We start from the raw sequence: 17,876 nt of genomic DNA on the forward strand, positions 1-17,876 counted from the left end.
AATCTGAATTATGTACCCGAGGCAACTTGCTAAGGAAAGTTTCAGTGCTATTCATTGATTTATATTAAAGCATAAAATCGAAGAAGTGCATTTTAGAAACCTGATCATACCTAATAATTTTTGCATTTTGCAACAGAAAGAACAGAGTAATTCTGTTCTCATTTACTGTCTGGTTAGTCAGAAATTTGTTGTCCAGTTATGTATCCAAGTGAATTCAGATGTCACAGTGTGTAGGACATTTGGAATTGGGAACCCCTTAGTACTCAAGGTTCTGTTATATACAGACATTCAAACGTTTTAAACTGGCACTCGTAGTGAGAAATACATTTATGTCATTATTGAAGAGAAACACATACATACTTTCACCACACAAACACAAAATACTAGTTCAGGAAACAATATCTTACCATATGCCAAAAACTGATGTTTTCCTGACCTATTTCGTTTTTATTAAAATAATGGTCATGAATTGCTAAGTTTATTTTTTAATCTAATAGTAGACCACAACATAATCATTTTTAAAAAATCACTAGACTAGGTGATACTAATACATTTTATTATTTATTCAGTAGACATTTATTCAATCTTTAATGAGTGTGAGGTGTTCTTTTGGGTATCATGAAGGATACAGACATGAGCAAAACATGGATTTCTGTTCTCAAGGAGTCTAAAATCTAATAGGAAAGAGATGGATGAAAATATCTAAAATGTCATGGCAGAATAGTCACTCTACATTATGCATAATGCTTTTATATTATTATACATTATCATAATAAATTTCTTAAGTAGGTAGGGCAGATTTTAGCCTAAAATAAAGATAAGCAATTACATTTTTAGAAAAATTAACTTATCCTTATAAAAATAGTAGAACAATAGTGATAGCATATAGCACTTACTATTTTTTTTTTAAAGACTTTATTTATTTGACAGAGAGAGATCACAAGTAGGTAGAGAGGTACACAGAGAGGGAGGAGAAAGTAGGCTCCTTGCAGAGCAGAGAGCCCAATGCGGGGCTCGATCTCAGGACCCTGTGATCAGGGCCTGGGCTGAAGGCAGAGGCTTTAACCCACTGAGCCACCCAGGCACCCCAGCACTTACTGTATGTTATGTACTGATTTAATTCTCACTACAGCTTTATTCCAGTGGTACTATTTCTATGCTCATTTTACAAAGGAGAAAAGTGAGGCAGAGAGGTTAAGTAACTTGCCTAAGGTCATAGAGCTAAAAGAGTCTGTGGAAATAGGGTTCAATCCTAGGATATACGGTTCCAGAACCTTAGTTTTAACCAATATGTTATAGCTCCTAGAAATTAAAAAAGCACAAATCATAATCCCAGATGGGTCATGGCATATATTTATCATCTCTGACCTGCCACCACAAAAATATTGACATCTGTTGTGGTAGGAGAGTATTTTGTGGTGGAGGGGATGAGTAGGAATAGAGCCTGAACATTCCTCAGTGTGAATAACCTTCACCAAGTTAATAAAAGTGACTGAAGTTAAAAAAAAAAAAAGTGACTAAAGTCAGCAATAGAAAAGGCAAAGGGAAAGAATGCTTTCCCCCAACGAGGGCATCTAATCCTTTGGCTCTGCTCTGTTTGTGATGTAGTATTTTTGAGATAAATTATGGAGCAGTCTTGATCTTGGAATAGCAGGAGAGTTTAGCTGTAAATGTTCGTCTTGGATTTTACCAGTGCCCTTCCTTAAGCACAGGTGTTCATTCAGAATCACACAGACACATTTCTGGAATAAATAATATTTATCCTTTATTGAGCATCTCCCATGGGAAGAACTAGGACTGTTGGGCACTGAGGATAGGGTGGTGCCCAAGTCAGCCCAATAATAGTAATAATAGCGAATATTTGTTAAGTACTTACTCTATATGTGTTAGGTATTAATGTAATTCTTTTTTTTTTTTTTTTAAAGATTTTATTTATTTACTTGACAGAGAGAAATCACAAGTAGGCAGAGAGGCAGGCAGAGAGAGAGAGGGAGAGGAGGAAGCAGGCTCCCTGCTGAGCAGAGAGCCCGATGCGGGACTCGATCCCAGGACCCTGAGATCATGACCTGAGCCGAAGGCAGCGGCTTAACCACTGAGCCACCCAGGCGCCCTATTAATGTAATTCTTTACCCATAAAATGATGGTGTTTTTATTATGCTCTTTTATAGAACAGAAAAGTAAGATCTTCATGGATAAGTGAACTTTTTATGAATTTGATCTTTAGGATAATAAAAGCAATTTGCATGTCAATTTGCATTGGTATATGTTCCAATTTAAGCCCCAGACCAGTTTTTAGACTGTTGTATTTTAATCTAGCTATTGCATTTTCCTGCCTTTATGTGTTCTTTATATCCTTAACTTTGTAAGGTCATTAATAGTTATTCTGATTAATTTTATTTATATTAAACTAAGTGTAAAGAAAAAAATTAAATGGTCTCTGTAGCCCATTCATGTTTTTCTTTACATTTGCTAAATGAGGAGATATCCAAAAATACAAAGGCGTATGTTTCATCTTAATTTCCTCAAGCAGTATGCCTACAACTCTGAGAACATTTGAACAAAAATAACTGAAAGTTGTCTTTTTGAAAATAATAATTTTCACTTTTGAAAAATGGTTATCTCTAAATTCTCTTAATCTAGTGATTATAAATCTAGAATTTGCCAAGGTATGTGATGGACACTAGGTATTTACTTCCTATGCCTCAGTAATGAATTAAAAGAGAAGGAAAAGTGCAGAAAAGGATTATTTAAAATGTTATTGGAAAATATTTACTAGATTTTACAGAGTATTACTTCAGCCAAGTACATAAAATTGCTCAGTCTGACAGATTTGGAAAATTGAAAATATAAAATTTGTGTTTAAAATTTAATTGCAATTTTAATTGCTGCCACTCAAATTGTTTGATCTTGTAAATGAGCATTAATTGAGATTTTTGATTTGGGTCAGATCACACCTTCTTCAGTTAATGCAGTTGGGAAAGCAACTGGTCAGGGAATTGAGGTCTTCCCAGAGGGACTGGACAGATCTACAGCATTCTTGGCCTCTACTGATTCAACCTCTTCCTATGAAAATTTGTGTTTAGGTGATCCTTGAACGGGCATATGTCTCTCAATACAATTAACTTATTTTACGTAGATCTCTACAGAGCTAGAGCTTCCGGAAAACTCTGGGTCTCAAATGATTGGGACCCAACCTTCCTAGATGCTGTTGTTTGATTTTATGTTCTTAAGTGATCAAAATAATATCAAGAGAAAGCCACAAAAGGTGAGAAGAAGGCAAAGCTGGCTTTGTGTATGAGCTTAAGCAAATTTTACATATGTGCACTTGTTTCTTGCTGATGGGTGATAATACTCCGCCAGATGACTTGAAAATCTCCTCACTTAATCATTCCAAATTCCAATAGGGAAAAGGATCATTTCAAAACCAGAATTTCACTTGAAATGATAAAAAGAGGGATACTTCTGTAGTCTTACTATTTCAAGTGAAAACAAACATTTGGTAATTGCATTTTGAAACTTAGAGTTATGTCCAGGTTTTGCAAATGTTGAAATATATTATGTTGGGTTTCTCTTTAAGAATAAGAATGCAAAATCATGAATATGAAATTAGGTACACAGCCTTGAAAGGGGCTTCTGCAAGAAAGGGGCTCTGACCCTTCAGCTCGATTAACTTCGTGATTAATTCTCCTCTGATAATGAGCGACAGTTTTCTTTGTTTCCTCAAAATTATGAAAAAAAGGGGGGAGGACCTAGAGAATGGAAGGAAAATCCTTGTCTTCCTAACCATCCCCTCAAGCCAACTGAGTGGTATAGTCCTTTCTCCAGGTCCCAAGGTAAATGATGTCAGAACTGAAATTGCACCTGATTCGACCTCTTCCTCGCTCCCCCCCCCGCCCCCCCGCCCCAGTTATTCGTTCAACAAATAGTTACTGAAACAGTCACAGCTACTCACTAGGTGGAATGGACCCTGTCTCCTACTTAGAATAGCCAGCTCTTTGATATCTCACTTAGGGATCATTCCCATTCCGGTTTGAAAGAAACTGCTGTTCCTTTCTGTCCTAGCATACACATAGCCTGGCATTTAACATGTGTTCTTTTTCTGTTCAATTAAGTTACAAGTCAGTCCTCCAGGACAGTAACCTTCGGGGTGGCTTTGACTAGCCGAATCTTCCAGCAAATATAGGCTAAGTTATACAAAATGGGCGTGTCTGGATTTTACCAAGAGACCCCCTCGTCCCCAAAGCTTACCAAGCAGAGACGCCCAGCCTCTTTCTTCTTTACCTCACGCGCGAAAACACCCTCTACCCGGGTCGTAGTAGTCCCCGCCCCCCCACCACGCCCCATTTACCGCCCTCAGCCCCCCTCCTTGAGAATCTCCCCATCCCTCACTCCCTCTCTTTTCTACCCTCCCCTTGGGCCAGCCGCGCTTGGAGCTGCCCTGCTGCGCGGCGGGGGCGACGCGGCGACACCTATAGGATTGCTTCCGGGCACTCCCCAGCCAGAGGGTGGCTGGCCGGGGGCCCGGAGCTCCGCAGGGCCGGCGGCTCGGCGGCGGCGGCACCGAGGACGCGCGCACCCGTTCGCCCTCCCGCCCGCGCCCTCTTTTTCTCCCTCGGTCGCGCGGGGCGCCCAGAGCCGCTCTCTTCCCAGGGCGGTGGCTTTGCCGCCCGTCGCGCAAAGCTCCTCTCTGGTGGCCGTTCCCTTTCCCTCCTCTTTGCGTCATGTCGGACACTTGATGTTTTTTTTTTTTTTTCTTTTCCTTTTTTCCCCCTATTTTTAAAATTTCCTCCTTTAGCCCTTTCCACCTTCCACCTCCCCCTTCGTTTCCCAGGTTGATATTTTACCCCTCTTCTCTGGGCTTGCCCATGAGTCTTCTCGGGAGCTACCGGAAAAAGACCAGCAACGATGGTTATGAATCCTTGCAGCTGGTGGACAGTAACCGGGACTTAAGTGCGGGGAGCGGCGCGGGTGGCGGCAAGCAGAGAGTGAATGCCGGGGCGGCGGCAGCCGCGCGGAGTCCCGCCCAGCAGTCTCAGGACCGCGCCAGCACCATGGACAGCTCAGGTAGCGCTGGCGGCGGGGTGCGCCCAGCTGAACTCTGCAGGGTCCTCCAGAGGCTGCCCACTCCACTAGCCCGAGGCTCCCACCCCACCTTGGCCTGGGAGGGGCCGGGATGGAGCGAAGGCATCTAATACCACCAGGGTGTCGCGTCTCTAATTTCTCTAGTTCAAGGAGCTAGGAAACGTTAGATCAGTCCTGAGGCCCAGCGACTGTAGGAGCGCCTCTTAATCTGGCTAGGCTGCTGAATACACCAGCTGGGGGCGGGGAGAGGAGGGGAAAGGGGAGGGAAGGGGTGGACGCGAGAAAGGAGCGGGTGGCGCGAGGAGCCACTGGGAAGGAGGGCAAGGAGAGGCAGCTGCTTTCATTACCCAGCTGGATGAGGGGGAGAGGTGAAGGAGCAAGTGCGTTGATTGCCTGCGGAGGCACGGTATTTATTCCAATTATTATTCTCTTAATGCTGATGTTATTTGCAATCCTGTAAAGCTGTGCCTCTTGTCAATCCGGCTGTCTGCTGGGGTTAATGCTGCTACCTTTCTGAAGCAATTTTTGCCTTTAGCCAGCTTTTATCTAGGGCTCTTTTACTCAGCTTTTATGATTTGTACGAAGAAATTTATTTCATCTGTTATTGGCTTTGATCTTGTTTATCTATATCTTTTTGCATTGAGTGTACTAATAACTTCATAAACGTTATATGTAAGGAAAATGAAAATGCCTCTAAACTTTGTATCTGGGCTTGCAACCTTTTTTTTTTCCCTTTTTCTTTTTATAAAGCTCTTTTAGCTTTCTTTTGATTTCCATAGCAAAATAGTCACTTAATATTTTAATATATGTATGTTGGGCCAGGACTATTATAGCTGTTTGCTCACCTTTTCAAGGAATCAGGATCAGAGGATTGTTTACGCAAAGATAATTTATAATTGAAGTGGTTAGTGGTTTGTTCTACATTGGTAACTTTAATATACTGAGCAACTGAGGACTTCAGAGGAAAGATTCATGTTGGGTTGTTTGAGAAGTAATAAAAACAAACTGAATTTAATTCTTGCACTTTGCCAATAAATGCTTATTTCTTTTAATCGTGTAATGGCTCTCCCTGGACTATCATTTTTCTATTTTCTTATCCCATAAGTGGGGTAAAATATTGTTTACAGATGTTTTCAAGTGTCTTCACCTGAAAACGTATTTTACCCATACTAGAGCTTATTGAAGTTAAGGTTTTGGTAGAATGTTTTCTCAGGACCATTTTAAATTAAAACTAAAATTACCTGAAGGACTGATGATTCTAACAGCTTTGGTATTGATGTTGTACATGGGTATTTGATTTACGATTTTCTTAAATCTGTGATAAAGTACAAAACATCCTTTGACTGAATGCTATCTCCTTTAAGTCTTAAAGAAAAAGATTCATGCATTCCAAATGATGCCATCATAATCCTTTCTGGAACTTAGTGGACATGTATACAGTGAACTAAAATGGAATGAATGATTTCCAAATGAGTAGGGAGGAGCCCCACTTTCAAGAAATGAAATTTTGTACATTTTCACTTCTCATAGGGATTCTTATTTTAAGAATTTGAATTTGTTTTTAATGTTACATCTGAGAATATTTTCAACACCTATTTCTTGAGTCCCTTATATGCCAGGCACTGTGTTAAGCACTGTGGAGGAATATAATAGTGAAGGCGAGACACTTCTAGTCTTTAGGGGGCTGTCATTTAATAGGAGCAATAACTCGAACACACAGCAGCCTATAGTGAGTCCTGGATTTTTGAGGATTGTCTTTTTTTTTTTTTTTTTCTAACCAAATCAGACTTTTTCAATAGGTTTAGAGAAGAAGAATGAAGTAAATTGATAAATTGTTGTAATGGGAAAACATTATTAAGAATATGGTTATATCTAAAACATTATTGCTAGGAGTTGATTCTTCAACTTGATCAAACTAACCCTGTATGAAGAGGTTGCAGGGATTCTTCCCATCCCCATTCCTCCTCCTGGTTAGGGCAATATTGTGGCTTTGTTATGGCAGCTATGTATCTTATGACTATTTTGATGTATATTTGCAATTGAGAATAGAGTCTGGGAGGATGCTGTTTGTTTGGTCTGGATAAACAATTGCACCCTGAGAGTGGGGTTTCTTTTAATGGGTAGCAAGTTTCATTGACTAGTGCAACTATATCTATCTTGTCTAATTATAGTTCTTTCTTCCTAGATCATCAAAGAGTGGCCTTCTGCAGTGTAAATGTATCCATTTGTTTAAGATATTTAATTAAGCTCATGGATCTTTTCTAAAGCAGCACTGATCTGCCCATTTATTCCGCTCATTGTACTGTGACATGCTGGCTAGGAGAGGTGGTTCATGGGGCTTTTGGTCTAACAGAAATGTTTATGAATGGAAAAAATATGTCTAGAGGATTTAAAAATAAATCTAGAGGATTTAAAGCTTAGTTCTAACAATACCTTACACTGGTATAGCTATTTATAATAGGTGGTACAATTGGACAGTTATTTCATTTTCCCAGAAGTCTATTAGGCAGAATAAGGGGCATATCTGTGCCTAGAGACCTGATATCAAACATCTGTACTACTGTTACTAGCTGTAAGACCTAGAAAAATTTTAAGGCTGTTCTCCATTTATAAAAGAAGAATCATAATAGTTGTTTTTACAATAGAGCTTTTAGGTTGAGATTTACAACAACTTGAGAATACATTTGTAGTTTTCCTTTATTTTGCTGTCTGTGTCATTACAAGTAGATGAGGAAACTTACTTAGAGATGGTAGGAGACTTGTTTAAGGTAAAATAGCTACTTAGTGACAGCTAGATTCAGTTTTCTGACTCTAAGGTCTAAGTTTTTCTCCACTGAACTGAACTGTCTTTCTCTGTAGGTATAATATCATAATATCATCCATTTCCTTGGATTTCCCCTCTGTTTTTAGATGAAAGAGTGACAGATGTTCAGAAAAGTTTAATGACTTTCTAAGTCAACAGACTCTCAAGTGGTGGATTGCAGAGTGGCCCCCAAGACAGATGTGCCTTCCAGAGCTCTCTGCCTGCCCTGACTCACATTCTCTTCATTTGAATTATTCTCTAGAAAAGATTGTCATTCCAAGGTCATCCTCTCATCTCTCAGATGGCACTGTAGCTATCCCAATTCATTAGCTCAGGAACTCGTATTTGTGTTCATTTCACTTACCATGAAAAGTAGAATCCATAAACAAACTCCTAGTCTTAAGTCACTGAAGTGTTCCAACTTCAGGCTTTACTTACCAAATTCATAATGACAAGCCATAAAACAGTAGCCCAATTAAAATCTGTTTCCAGATTTGAATGGGATTTAAAAGTGTAAGGATAATGTGAAGAATGCTAATATACTTTCCTGTTTAGTATAAATCTGATTGAAAGCAAAAATTACCTTTAACAAATGCTATTCTACGTGGTGTTTAAACACAGCATCTACATTTTGAATCAGGCTTTCTCGTTATATAGTACTTATTTGGATAACTTCATACTTCATTGAAATATTATAAGCATATGTATGTTAATATTACTTTCTTATGAATATCTGCCCATTTAAGGGTTTTACAGATTGAAGACAATGTTGATTTACTAATTTAATGTGAGGCTAAAATTTGAATGTTTCTAGATAATCACTTAAGGATGCATCTCTGTCAAAGTTCAAATGCTTGGAAAATGCCAGGTTTCATAGACTTAGAATGGGAGTCTTTTTTTTTTTTTTTTTCTTTTAAGATTTATTTATTTTAGACAGAGAAGAGAGAGTGTGAGAGTACGGGGTGAGGAGGAGCAGAGGGAGAGTCTCAAGCAGATGCCATGCTGAGCACAGCAGGGAGCTTGTTTTGAGACTCCATCTTCTGACCCTTGGATCAGGACCCCAAGATCACAACCCTGAGATGGCAACTGGAACTGAAACCGAGAATCCCCAGAGGCTTAACTGACTGTGCCTCCCAGGGGCCCCGGAAGGGGGAACTTTTGGACAAAGTCTCAGAAAGATGACTGTGTAGCCTATGATATACCCCTTGTGCGATGGAACTGTCACTGCCTTCTGAGGCTGTACCTTTGGACTGTTTTTATCAACACCAAGTTCCTTCTTTTTATTTAGGTCTTTCGGCTTTCTAGGTACAAGATAAATCTAATCCTTTGCCCACCCTTTGAAAATTAGAGAACGGATCCTGTTTCTCCTCTTAGCTCAGTTGTCTTCTTTCCTAGGCATATATATAATATATATATCATATATGTAAAACATATATACATATACATATATCATGTATATAAATACATATATAATCTCATACACATAAATCATATATATATAAGTATATAAGTATATTTAGATATATATAGATATATCACTGTATTAGAGATATATATGAATAATATAGATATATAATGATATATAATATTTATATATATTTAACAAGGTTTTAAAATTAATTTTTATTATAAAATTTTTATCCTAATAGTTTTTCATGCTCTTGTTAAAAAAGAATTAAAGATTACAGAAAAGAATACAATGGAAAATATAATATACCCTCCCCCTTCCCTGGTTCTTTGTCTCAGAGATAACCCTATTGAAAGTATATGTAAACTTAATATATATAAAATAACATGTGTGTATGCATAAGATTAAAATTATAATAAAATAGAAAGTTGTGACCATGTATCTTTATATACATTGTTCAGGAATGCTTAAGCATAAAAATTGTTAACCTTTTTTTATTGTAGCAATGATTACAATCCAGGCCATTTTGCTAAACACTGTATGTATGGTATCCTATTTAACCCTCATAAGAATTCTTGAAGTTTGGTGATAGTTAATTTTTTCTTATAGTTGATTAAACCAGGCACAGGGAGGTTAAGCAAGTTGTCTGAGATTACACAGAGTACCTTGAGTACTCTGGTACTCTAGTACTACTCTGGTACTACTCTGGTACTCATGGTACTCTGGTACTACTCTGGAACTCTTGAGTACCAGAGTACCATGAGTAAAGTGTCATAGAGAAATGTCCATAAATTTGCAAGTGAAGAATTTCCTGTTGAATGTTTATATTTGCTGCTTTCCCTGTGGTAAGGAGAAATAGGAGTGTTTGGGTTAACTGAAATGAAGGTAGTTGTTTTCCATTTTGAATCTTGTAAATAAGATCTCTCTCTCTCTCTTTTAAGATTTTATTTATTTATTTGACAGAGAAAGAGAGAGCACAAAGTAGGCAGAGTGGCAGGCAGGGGGGAGAGAGAGAAGCAGACTCCCTGCTGAGCAGAGAGCCTGATGTGGGGCTTGATCCTAGCACCCCAGGATCATGACCAGAGCTGAAAGCTGATACTTAACCAACTGACCCACCCATGCTCCCTAAGATGTCTCTCTTGACTTAAATATAACCTAAAGAATTTTAAAATGCTAGAAAATGAAGAAGACAGAAAAAGCAGTAGTGAATAAAACTGATTAAATCCTTATATGACACTGAGAGAACAATATAATTGGTACCACTTTATAACTTTATGGAGCAATATCTTACCAGTGAAAATGAGTCCCCAGAGTTCTCAGGATAAAGTCTCTTTATCTTCACTGGGCATCAGAAGCCCATGATGGCTTCTGCAAGACAGCCAGTATAACTGGCAGTATAAAGCAGTATAACTCCTTACCCTGTCTCCACTGGTAGGTCCCCTTCCCCCACCTCCATCTCTACATTTTTGCACACATTGTTCTCTCAGTTTAGGCCAACTGCTCCTGTCGCCATCTAGATGGCCACTTTTCCCAGGTTATCTACTACTACTCATTCTTCAGCTCCTAAACTCCTGTAGACTGCTTGAGATGTCTATTCTCCATGCTCCTCCCCCAGCCTGTATATCCCTGCCTTAGCTCTTACCACATTAGGTTGTGATACATTGCCTGACCTACCTCTCCCTCCAGACTCTAAGTAAAGTTCAGAGCAGGGCTGTGTGTTCCTCGCCTTTGTATTCTTGTCACTGCTTGGCATTTATTAGGAGCCTGATAAATACTCATTGAATGAAAAAGCGTGTACTGATTTTGAATTTTTTAAAAGGGCATTTATAATGAAATGTACCCATCCAAGCCATAAAATAAGCATTCAACTAGATTTTTAATAGAAATGAGACCAGACTTGATAGAAATGAAACTGTTGGCAGAAAGATAGACCAACTCAAAAATGAGCATTTTTCATAAGCAAGGACATTTGAGGGGAGAGAAAGGTAATTAATAAATAGTCTCAGACCTCCAATAGTTTTCTAATGTGGAAATGTAAAGAAATAATAAGCTTCCCAAAAAACTGCCTTCTTAACCCCCTCCAAATGCAACCTATTATATGATTTACCATCAAGATAATTTTTTGAGCAGAAAAAAACCCCACTAAATATATACAACTCTTTTTTAACAAACTAACAATAGAATACTTTTATCTGAAGATTTGTGTGTTTCATCATTAGTATTGCAAGGTTGGAATCTTAGCTATTTTCAGGTTTAATATTAAAAACTCTTTGTATCACCTTTGGGCATCTGCAATTTATGTAAGCATTATGGTGTCCATTTATAACCTGTACTCACCATTTTGAACTCCCTTTGGAAAGAGCCTTTAATTTCGAAGTGGATTAAAGAATCCTGGAGTTTAAATTGTACATTTCCTTTTTGACAAAACTTGTAACTCAGGAGAAAGGTAAATTATAGTTATTGTCTACTTAAACAACATCTCTTAAAATTTACATAGAAGCTTTTGAAAGAGCAGCTTAATGTCTGAGTACTAAGCCCTTCATGGTCTAAGGAATTAGGAAATTTTCATGACATGGGCCAAGAGATCTGGCAATTTCTAGTTCTTAATATTGCTTTACCTGGCATGCCACAGGCCATAGCCTGGATCCAAAATATTTTTTTTTCTTTCAATAATGCATCAAAGCATAATTTGAAAAGGCACTAGGGATGAAAATTAAAATTCAGCTGTGTGTGATGTTAATGCAAATGACCACACCAAGGAAGGAATCAGATGGTCCAGTACTTGTGATGCATGTTGGGTTTGCCCCTACAAAGATGATTGTTGGCACGTTGAAGTGTCGTACTCTACCTGGTGACTGGTGGATTTGTTTGACATGTGTTATAAGCCTCTTCCCGATTTTAGAAACGTTGTGGTGTGAAAGAAGTGCATCTCCGAACTGGGTATATTTGGCACGGGGCAGGGGGCATGAAGGGTATAATAATAGCCACATACAGTGCCATGGAGTGTGGAAGCAGGAGGCATAATTTTAACCAGGGGGATGAGGGAAAACCACAGTGGAAAGTGCTGTTTGAGCAGGGAGTCAGTAGGTGGAGAAGGAAAGGAGAATTGTTTTGGGCTGAGAGCTAAGGCGCAGTGGCATCCTCATACAAGGTGTGTTGAGAGATTTGCATTTAGGCCAGGAAGCCGGAGCCCATATGGGTTGGAAGTGCTGTAGTGGACGGCACCGGGAGGGCAGATTGAACCCAGAGCAGGGTGAGTCTGTTGAGAAGCTTGGACTTTATTCTGTACGCCGTGGGATTGTCCTGAAGATTTGGAAGAGGGGCCGAGGCAGGGCTGACGTACCCATAGGCACAGTGCCTAGGCATCACAGCAATTTTAAGGCCGACAAAAATGTTTTAATTTTAATTTCTTTTAAAAACCAGAATAAAATAAATGAGTACAGCAGTAAGGAATTAAGGAATTCATCTTCATACCAATGCAGTTAAAAATAATTTTTTAAAATGGGGGGATGAGCACATGAAGGCAAAACTACCTAGGGCCCCTAAAGGTCCTATTGCAATTCCAAAGAGAAGAATGTCATGTGCGAAACCTGGAGATATTTGGCAGCTGTATAAAAGGTGGATCCCATCTGTGTCCTGGCTGTATCAGATTGACCTGGGATGCTGGTTGAAAACAGAAATTCATGGTTTATTGAGGGAGAGGGTGTCCTGGCAGGGAGAGAGCATGTACCGGGTGGACAAGGAGAGCAAATAAACGTCCATTAAATTGTCCATTACTTGAGAAGTAATGACAGCCCAAACCAGGTTAATGCTGTAAACTATGGAAGAAAGAGGAAAGCCTTGCATAAACGAATGGACAGATTGACAGCCGACTGGGTGTGGGGTGGGAGGTACAGGGGATGCTAGAGGTGTCTAGGCTGGTGGCAGGACAGGAGGTAGTATTTTCATTCTTGGCCAGAAGTGGAAAATGTGACCATTTGGTTTTTGATACTACAGATGCACCTTGAGCATACTAACGAAAGCGCTGACTATGCTGTCCCATTGGCCCGAGGTGTCACTAGGCTTTCGGCTTTTTGGTGGACTGTCCGTTAGGCTGTGCAGATCTCCAGGGAAGTGCTGTGGAGGAGGTGGGAGGCAGGAGCAGGGTCTGTGTTCGCCTAGGGGAGGAGTAAGGTAATCAGTGGAAATGCTAGAACTGAAATTCTGCGGCACTGGGCTGAGTCCAGGGCTGTGGCTGGAGGCCAGGACGGTGTAAAGTAGCCAGCCTGCTCTTAGGCCATTCTCACAGGGCAAGCCCTAGGCTCTGGGTCTTTCCTTGCCTGCTGATGGGGAAACAGGAAGAAAGCTCAAACACCAGAGAAACCTGGAAGATGACAACTGAAGCAGGAATTCTTGGTCTCTATGGAAACAGACAAGTGCCTGAAAAAACACCCTGACCCCAGAAATTCTCAAGGGCTGCCTCGGGCCAGCATGTGGCCACTTGAGCATCACAGCAGAAATCAGTAGGGTGACATTTCTCTTCACTGCTTATTCTTCCTTCCCTTTCTCCAGCTCTTCCGCAGTCCTCCTTCCCAATATTCTCTTCCTTCTGCTTCCTCTTCTTCCTTCCCCTTCCTCTTCAGCTTCCTTGACCCCCTCTCCTGAGATGCTCTTCTTTTCTCTTCTTCCCCTGTCGTACCTGTATCTTCCCCCTTTTCCCTAGTTAATGAGTCTGCATGTCTGGGAGACTTGGAACCCCATGCCATAGGAAGGTGCGTAGATGACTCTAGTTTGGGGGTATGCATGTGGGGAGGTATGTGTGTGACTTAGATCCCAGGCTGCTGCGTGTGGCCCAGTGGGTGTGAACCCTGGTATCACTTTCCAATTTGGGTAATTGCATCTGACCTACCTAAAATTTCACTTGCTGTTTCAATTAGCCAAGTGTTCCGCACTGTGACTTGGTGATGAGAGGTTTCATAAGCCTCCATCCCAGAGGTAGCTGCATTTCATTCAGATGAAATTCACTTACTAATTCGCACCTAGGGAGGGCAAGATAATATCACACCATTCCCCCCTCCCTGTCTCTCCTACCTCCTCCCTGCAGAAAAGCAGATCTTTCTTTTCCCTTCCCCTATTGCTAAAGCTTAGAAAAATGGCTCTATTTTCAACCCTTCCACGTCCAAATTTGTGGATGCTCTTGAGCAGTGGGGGTATTAGGGAATCATGAGTCAGAAACCCCAGATGTAAGGTTTGGCTTTGTCATTTACAAGCTTTGACCTTGGGCAGGTAATTCAAATGAGAAAAATCTTAGTCACCCTGCCTGTTTCATAGGCAAGGGGAAATATGGGAATGTAGATGAAAGCACTTTGCAGTGGGTAAATTCTGCATTTACACATTTTATGAATGTCTCCTGACTGCCTATTATGTGCTGGTATGGTTCTAGCCACGGTGATACGGTGGAGGACGAGACAGATTAGACTTGCATGCTTATGAGTTTACATGGTAGCACACAAGATACACCATAAGCAAAGATAAAGGATTATATGTATGCTAAATGCCATCGAGGGACTAGAGCGAGGGAGAGAATAGCTCAAGTTGGGGGTAGGGAGGAGGAAAGCCTACCTTACAGAGCACAATCAGGAAGGGCCTTTCTGAGGAGGTAACACCTGAAGAAACAGAAGCAAACAGGAAAAAAAAAAAAAAAAGAAAGAGAGAGAGTGCTGTATGTAGCGCATTTCAAGGAATAGCTTCAGCAAATGCAAAGACCTGGAAGAGGGGCCAAGCTCTGTGAAAGGTTATGTCGTTGTTGCAGCCAGAGCTCAGTGAGTCAGGAGGGAAGGGGGACAAATGAAGTCTGCGCTGTGTTTTTCAGAGAAACATTTTGGCTGCTTGCCTCAAGTAAGAATTGAGGTGGCTTCATAGGTTCATGAGGATTCGAGACTATAGATAGGATTTCTGTACCAGAGATGACATCAGTAACTATACTGTTGAACATTAAGGGTCAGCCTTTTTTTTTTTTTTTTTTTTTTAAGTTCAAATGGTAATAGTCTCATAGCATCTTGGTGTGGGCAATACCCTCTCGTACTTAGTTTTTAGAATGTCCCAGTGAAATCGGTGCCTCCAGATCTTCTAACCTCCTGGAAAATGACACATTTGCAGAGGAGGAGAGATGAGGTCTTGGGCACCCTGTGGCCAAGATGTATAAGCTACTGAGAAGGAGACAGGCTGGAGGGTTAGAACAATAAAAACTGGGTTTTAACTGCTAAGGAGATTGGCTTAGGTTGCCTTGAAATGTATAGCAGCATTTTGCTTCTTTAATTATTGGCCTTAAAATCCAGCCACTAAATTGCCTAACATGGTAGGGAGCCTGGCTTTGTCTCTCAGTGTGCCAGGAGAGAACTGTCTCCATTATGCCTCATTGGCACATGGAGCCTTGGAGACTTTCACACACTGTCTTGTTTTGTGAGCATTTGCCATTGTAACAGAAGACAGTTCTATTTCATATGTTGCTTTGTTTTCAAGCCATTGTCTGAGAGCTCGGCTTCTTGTCTCCTAAAAAGCAAAACCAAACCAAAACAAGAACCCTGTTTTTGTTTGTAGCAGGATGCATATTTATGAAGAGAAAGTATAAAACAATTTTGTAAGTGACATAAAAATGAAAATAAAAGTTCATTTCCTTCCTCTCCAGATATAAATAATATTGTTTCTTGTATGTACTTATAGAATTTTCTATGCATTTACAAGCTTCTCCACAACCACATAGACACATGCAGATTCCTGCACATCAACACGTGTACATACACATTCATATTTAATAAATACCTGTATATCCTGGGATCATTCTATACATGCTATTACAGAACTTGATTTTTACTTAACACTGTGTCTGGGATAACTTTATGCATTTTTAACCTAGTGATGTACCTCATTTTCTCTAGTGACTGCTTTGAATTCCACTGTCCCAATTTTTCTATTGATAAGCAGCAAATATCTTTGAGTATATATTTATGTATTGTATATGTGATATACCCATGGGATAAATTCTTAGAAGTGAAATTGCTAGGAGAAAGAGCACACTCACATCCCATTATGATAGAGCTTGCCAGATCGCTGTCTAAAGAGCCTTGTTCCAACTAAAATTTCTACTAACAGTATATGCATCTACTTGTCTTCCCAGACCCTTGTTAAAGCTGAGTGTTGTTAGCAAAGTTCTTAATTTTTGGCAGCCTCGTAAGTGAGAACTAGTGGTAATGGTTCACTTGAAACTGGCATTACATTTTGGTACTTCCATGAGTTAATTTTGTATGCAGAAATGGTGTTTTTTTTTTTTTTTTTTTTTTAAGATTTTATTTGTTTATTTGAGATAGAGAGGGAGAGAGCATGAACAGGGAGAAGGGGTAGAGGGAGCGGGAGAAGCAAACTTCTCATTGAGGAGGGAGTCTGACGTGGTGCTTGATCCCAGGATCCTGGGATCATGACACAAGCCCATGGCAGATGCTTAGCTGGCTGAGCCACCCAAGCACCCTGGAAATGATGGTGGGATTATGGACATTGGGGAGGGTATGTGCTTTCGTGAGTGCTGTGAAGTGTGTAAACCTGGTGATTCACAGACCTGTACCCCTGGGGATAAAAATATATGTTTATAAAAAAAAAAAAATTTGTTTATTCACTTGACAGAGAGAGCACAAGCGAGGGCGGGAGCAGGAGAGGGAGAAGCAGGCTCCCTGCTGAGCAGGGAGTTGGATGCAGGGCTCAATCCCAGGACCTCAGGATCACGACCCTACCCGAAGGCAGACGCTTAACCTGACTGAGCCACTACGCACCCCTGGAAATGAGTTTTAATTACTTTTTGTTACATAAGTAATACATATTTAGGGCCAAACAATTTAGAAAGTGCAGAAAAGTGCAAAAGAAAAAATAACAAATAGCATGGAGGACATGGGGAGTTAGAGAGGAGAAGGGAGTTGGGGTAAAATGGAAGGGGAGGTGAATCATGAGAGACTATGGACTCTGAAAAACAATCTGAGGGGTTTGAAGTGGCGGGGGTGTGGGAGGTTGGGGTACCAGGTGGTGGGTATTATAGGTGGAGGGCACAGATTGCATGGAGCACTGGGTGTGGTGAAAAAATAATGAATACTGTTTTTCTGAAAATAAATAAATTGAAAAAATTAAAAAAAAAGAAAAAATAACTGAGAAACTTTTTTTTTTTTGTAGTTGACTGTTGTTAACATATTGAAATATACCCCTTTGTCTCTTATCTCTGCATAAAGTATGAATCAAACATTTGCGTTACCTTGTTTGCTCTTTGTCGATTGGAACCACTGGTTTTCTTGTGAAATCCTGCAGTACAGAAGTGGGAAGTACACTGGAGTTAAAGCCAGTGGCTGTTCAGATTCAAGTTTTGACATCACTGACTAACTCTGTGAACTTGGGCAAGGCATTTTACTCCTCTGAGCCCCTCTGCAAAACAGATAATGTCTTTCTTATCAGATTGTTAGGAAAATCAAATGGGATAAGGTACAGAAAAGTACCTAGTGCATTCTCTGCCCTATAATAGATATTTGATAACTGTTGGCTATGTCAAGAAGTTGACATGAAGTAAGG

At 40.1% G+C, this 17,876-nt stretch overlaps 1 protein-coding gene across 4 annotated transcripts in view; it reads left to right on the top strand.

The window, feature by feature from the left end:
- Nucleotides 1-17,876, top strand: part of DNAJC6 (DnaJ heat shock protein family (Hsp40) member C6) — a 138,980-nt gene that overhangs the window by 40,679 nt on the left and 80,425 nt on the right. Inside the window, exon 1 of one of the 4 annotated variants that reach the window (XM_059374999.1) lies at nucleotides 4,851-5,064. The exons of 2 other annotated variants lie outside the window; for them this stretch is intronic. In XM_059374999.1, the coding sequence (XP_059230982.1) occupies nucleotides 4,866-5,064 (199 nt within the window). In that variant the 5' untranslated portion in view covers nucleotides 4,851-4,865. Of the gene's footprint in view, nucleotides 1-4,850; nucleotides 5,065-5,406; nucleotides 5,489-17,876 lie in introns of those variants that run through there. One more of the 4 variants, XM_059375002.1, reaches the window with a different exon arrangement.

This window comes from Mustela nigripes, chromosome 14, assembly GCF_022355385.1.
Source record: "Mustela nigripes isolate SB6536 chromosome 14, MUSNIG.SB6536, whole genome shotgun sequence".
NCBI classification, from domain to species: domain Eukaryota; kingdom Metazoa; phylum Chordata; class Mammalia; order Carnivora; family Mustelidae; genus Mustela; species Mustela nigripes.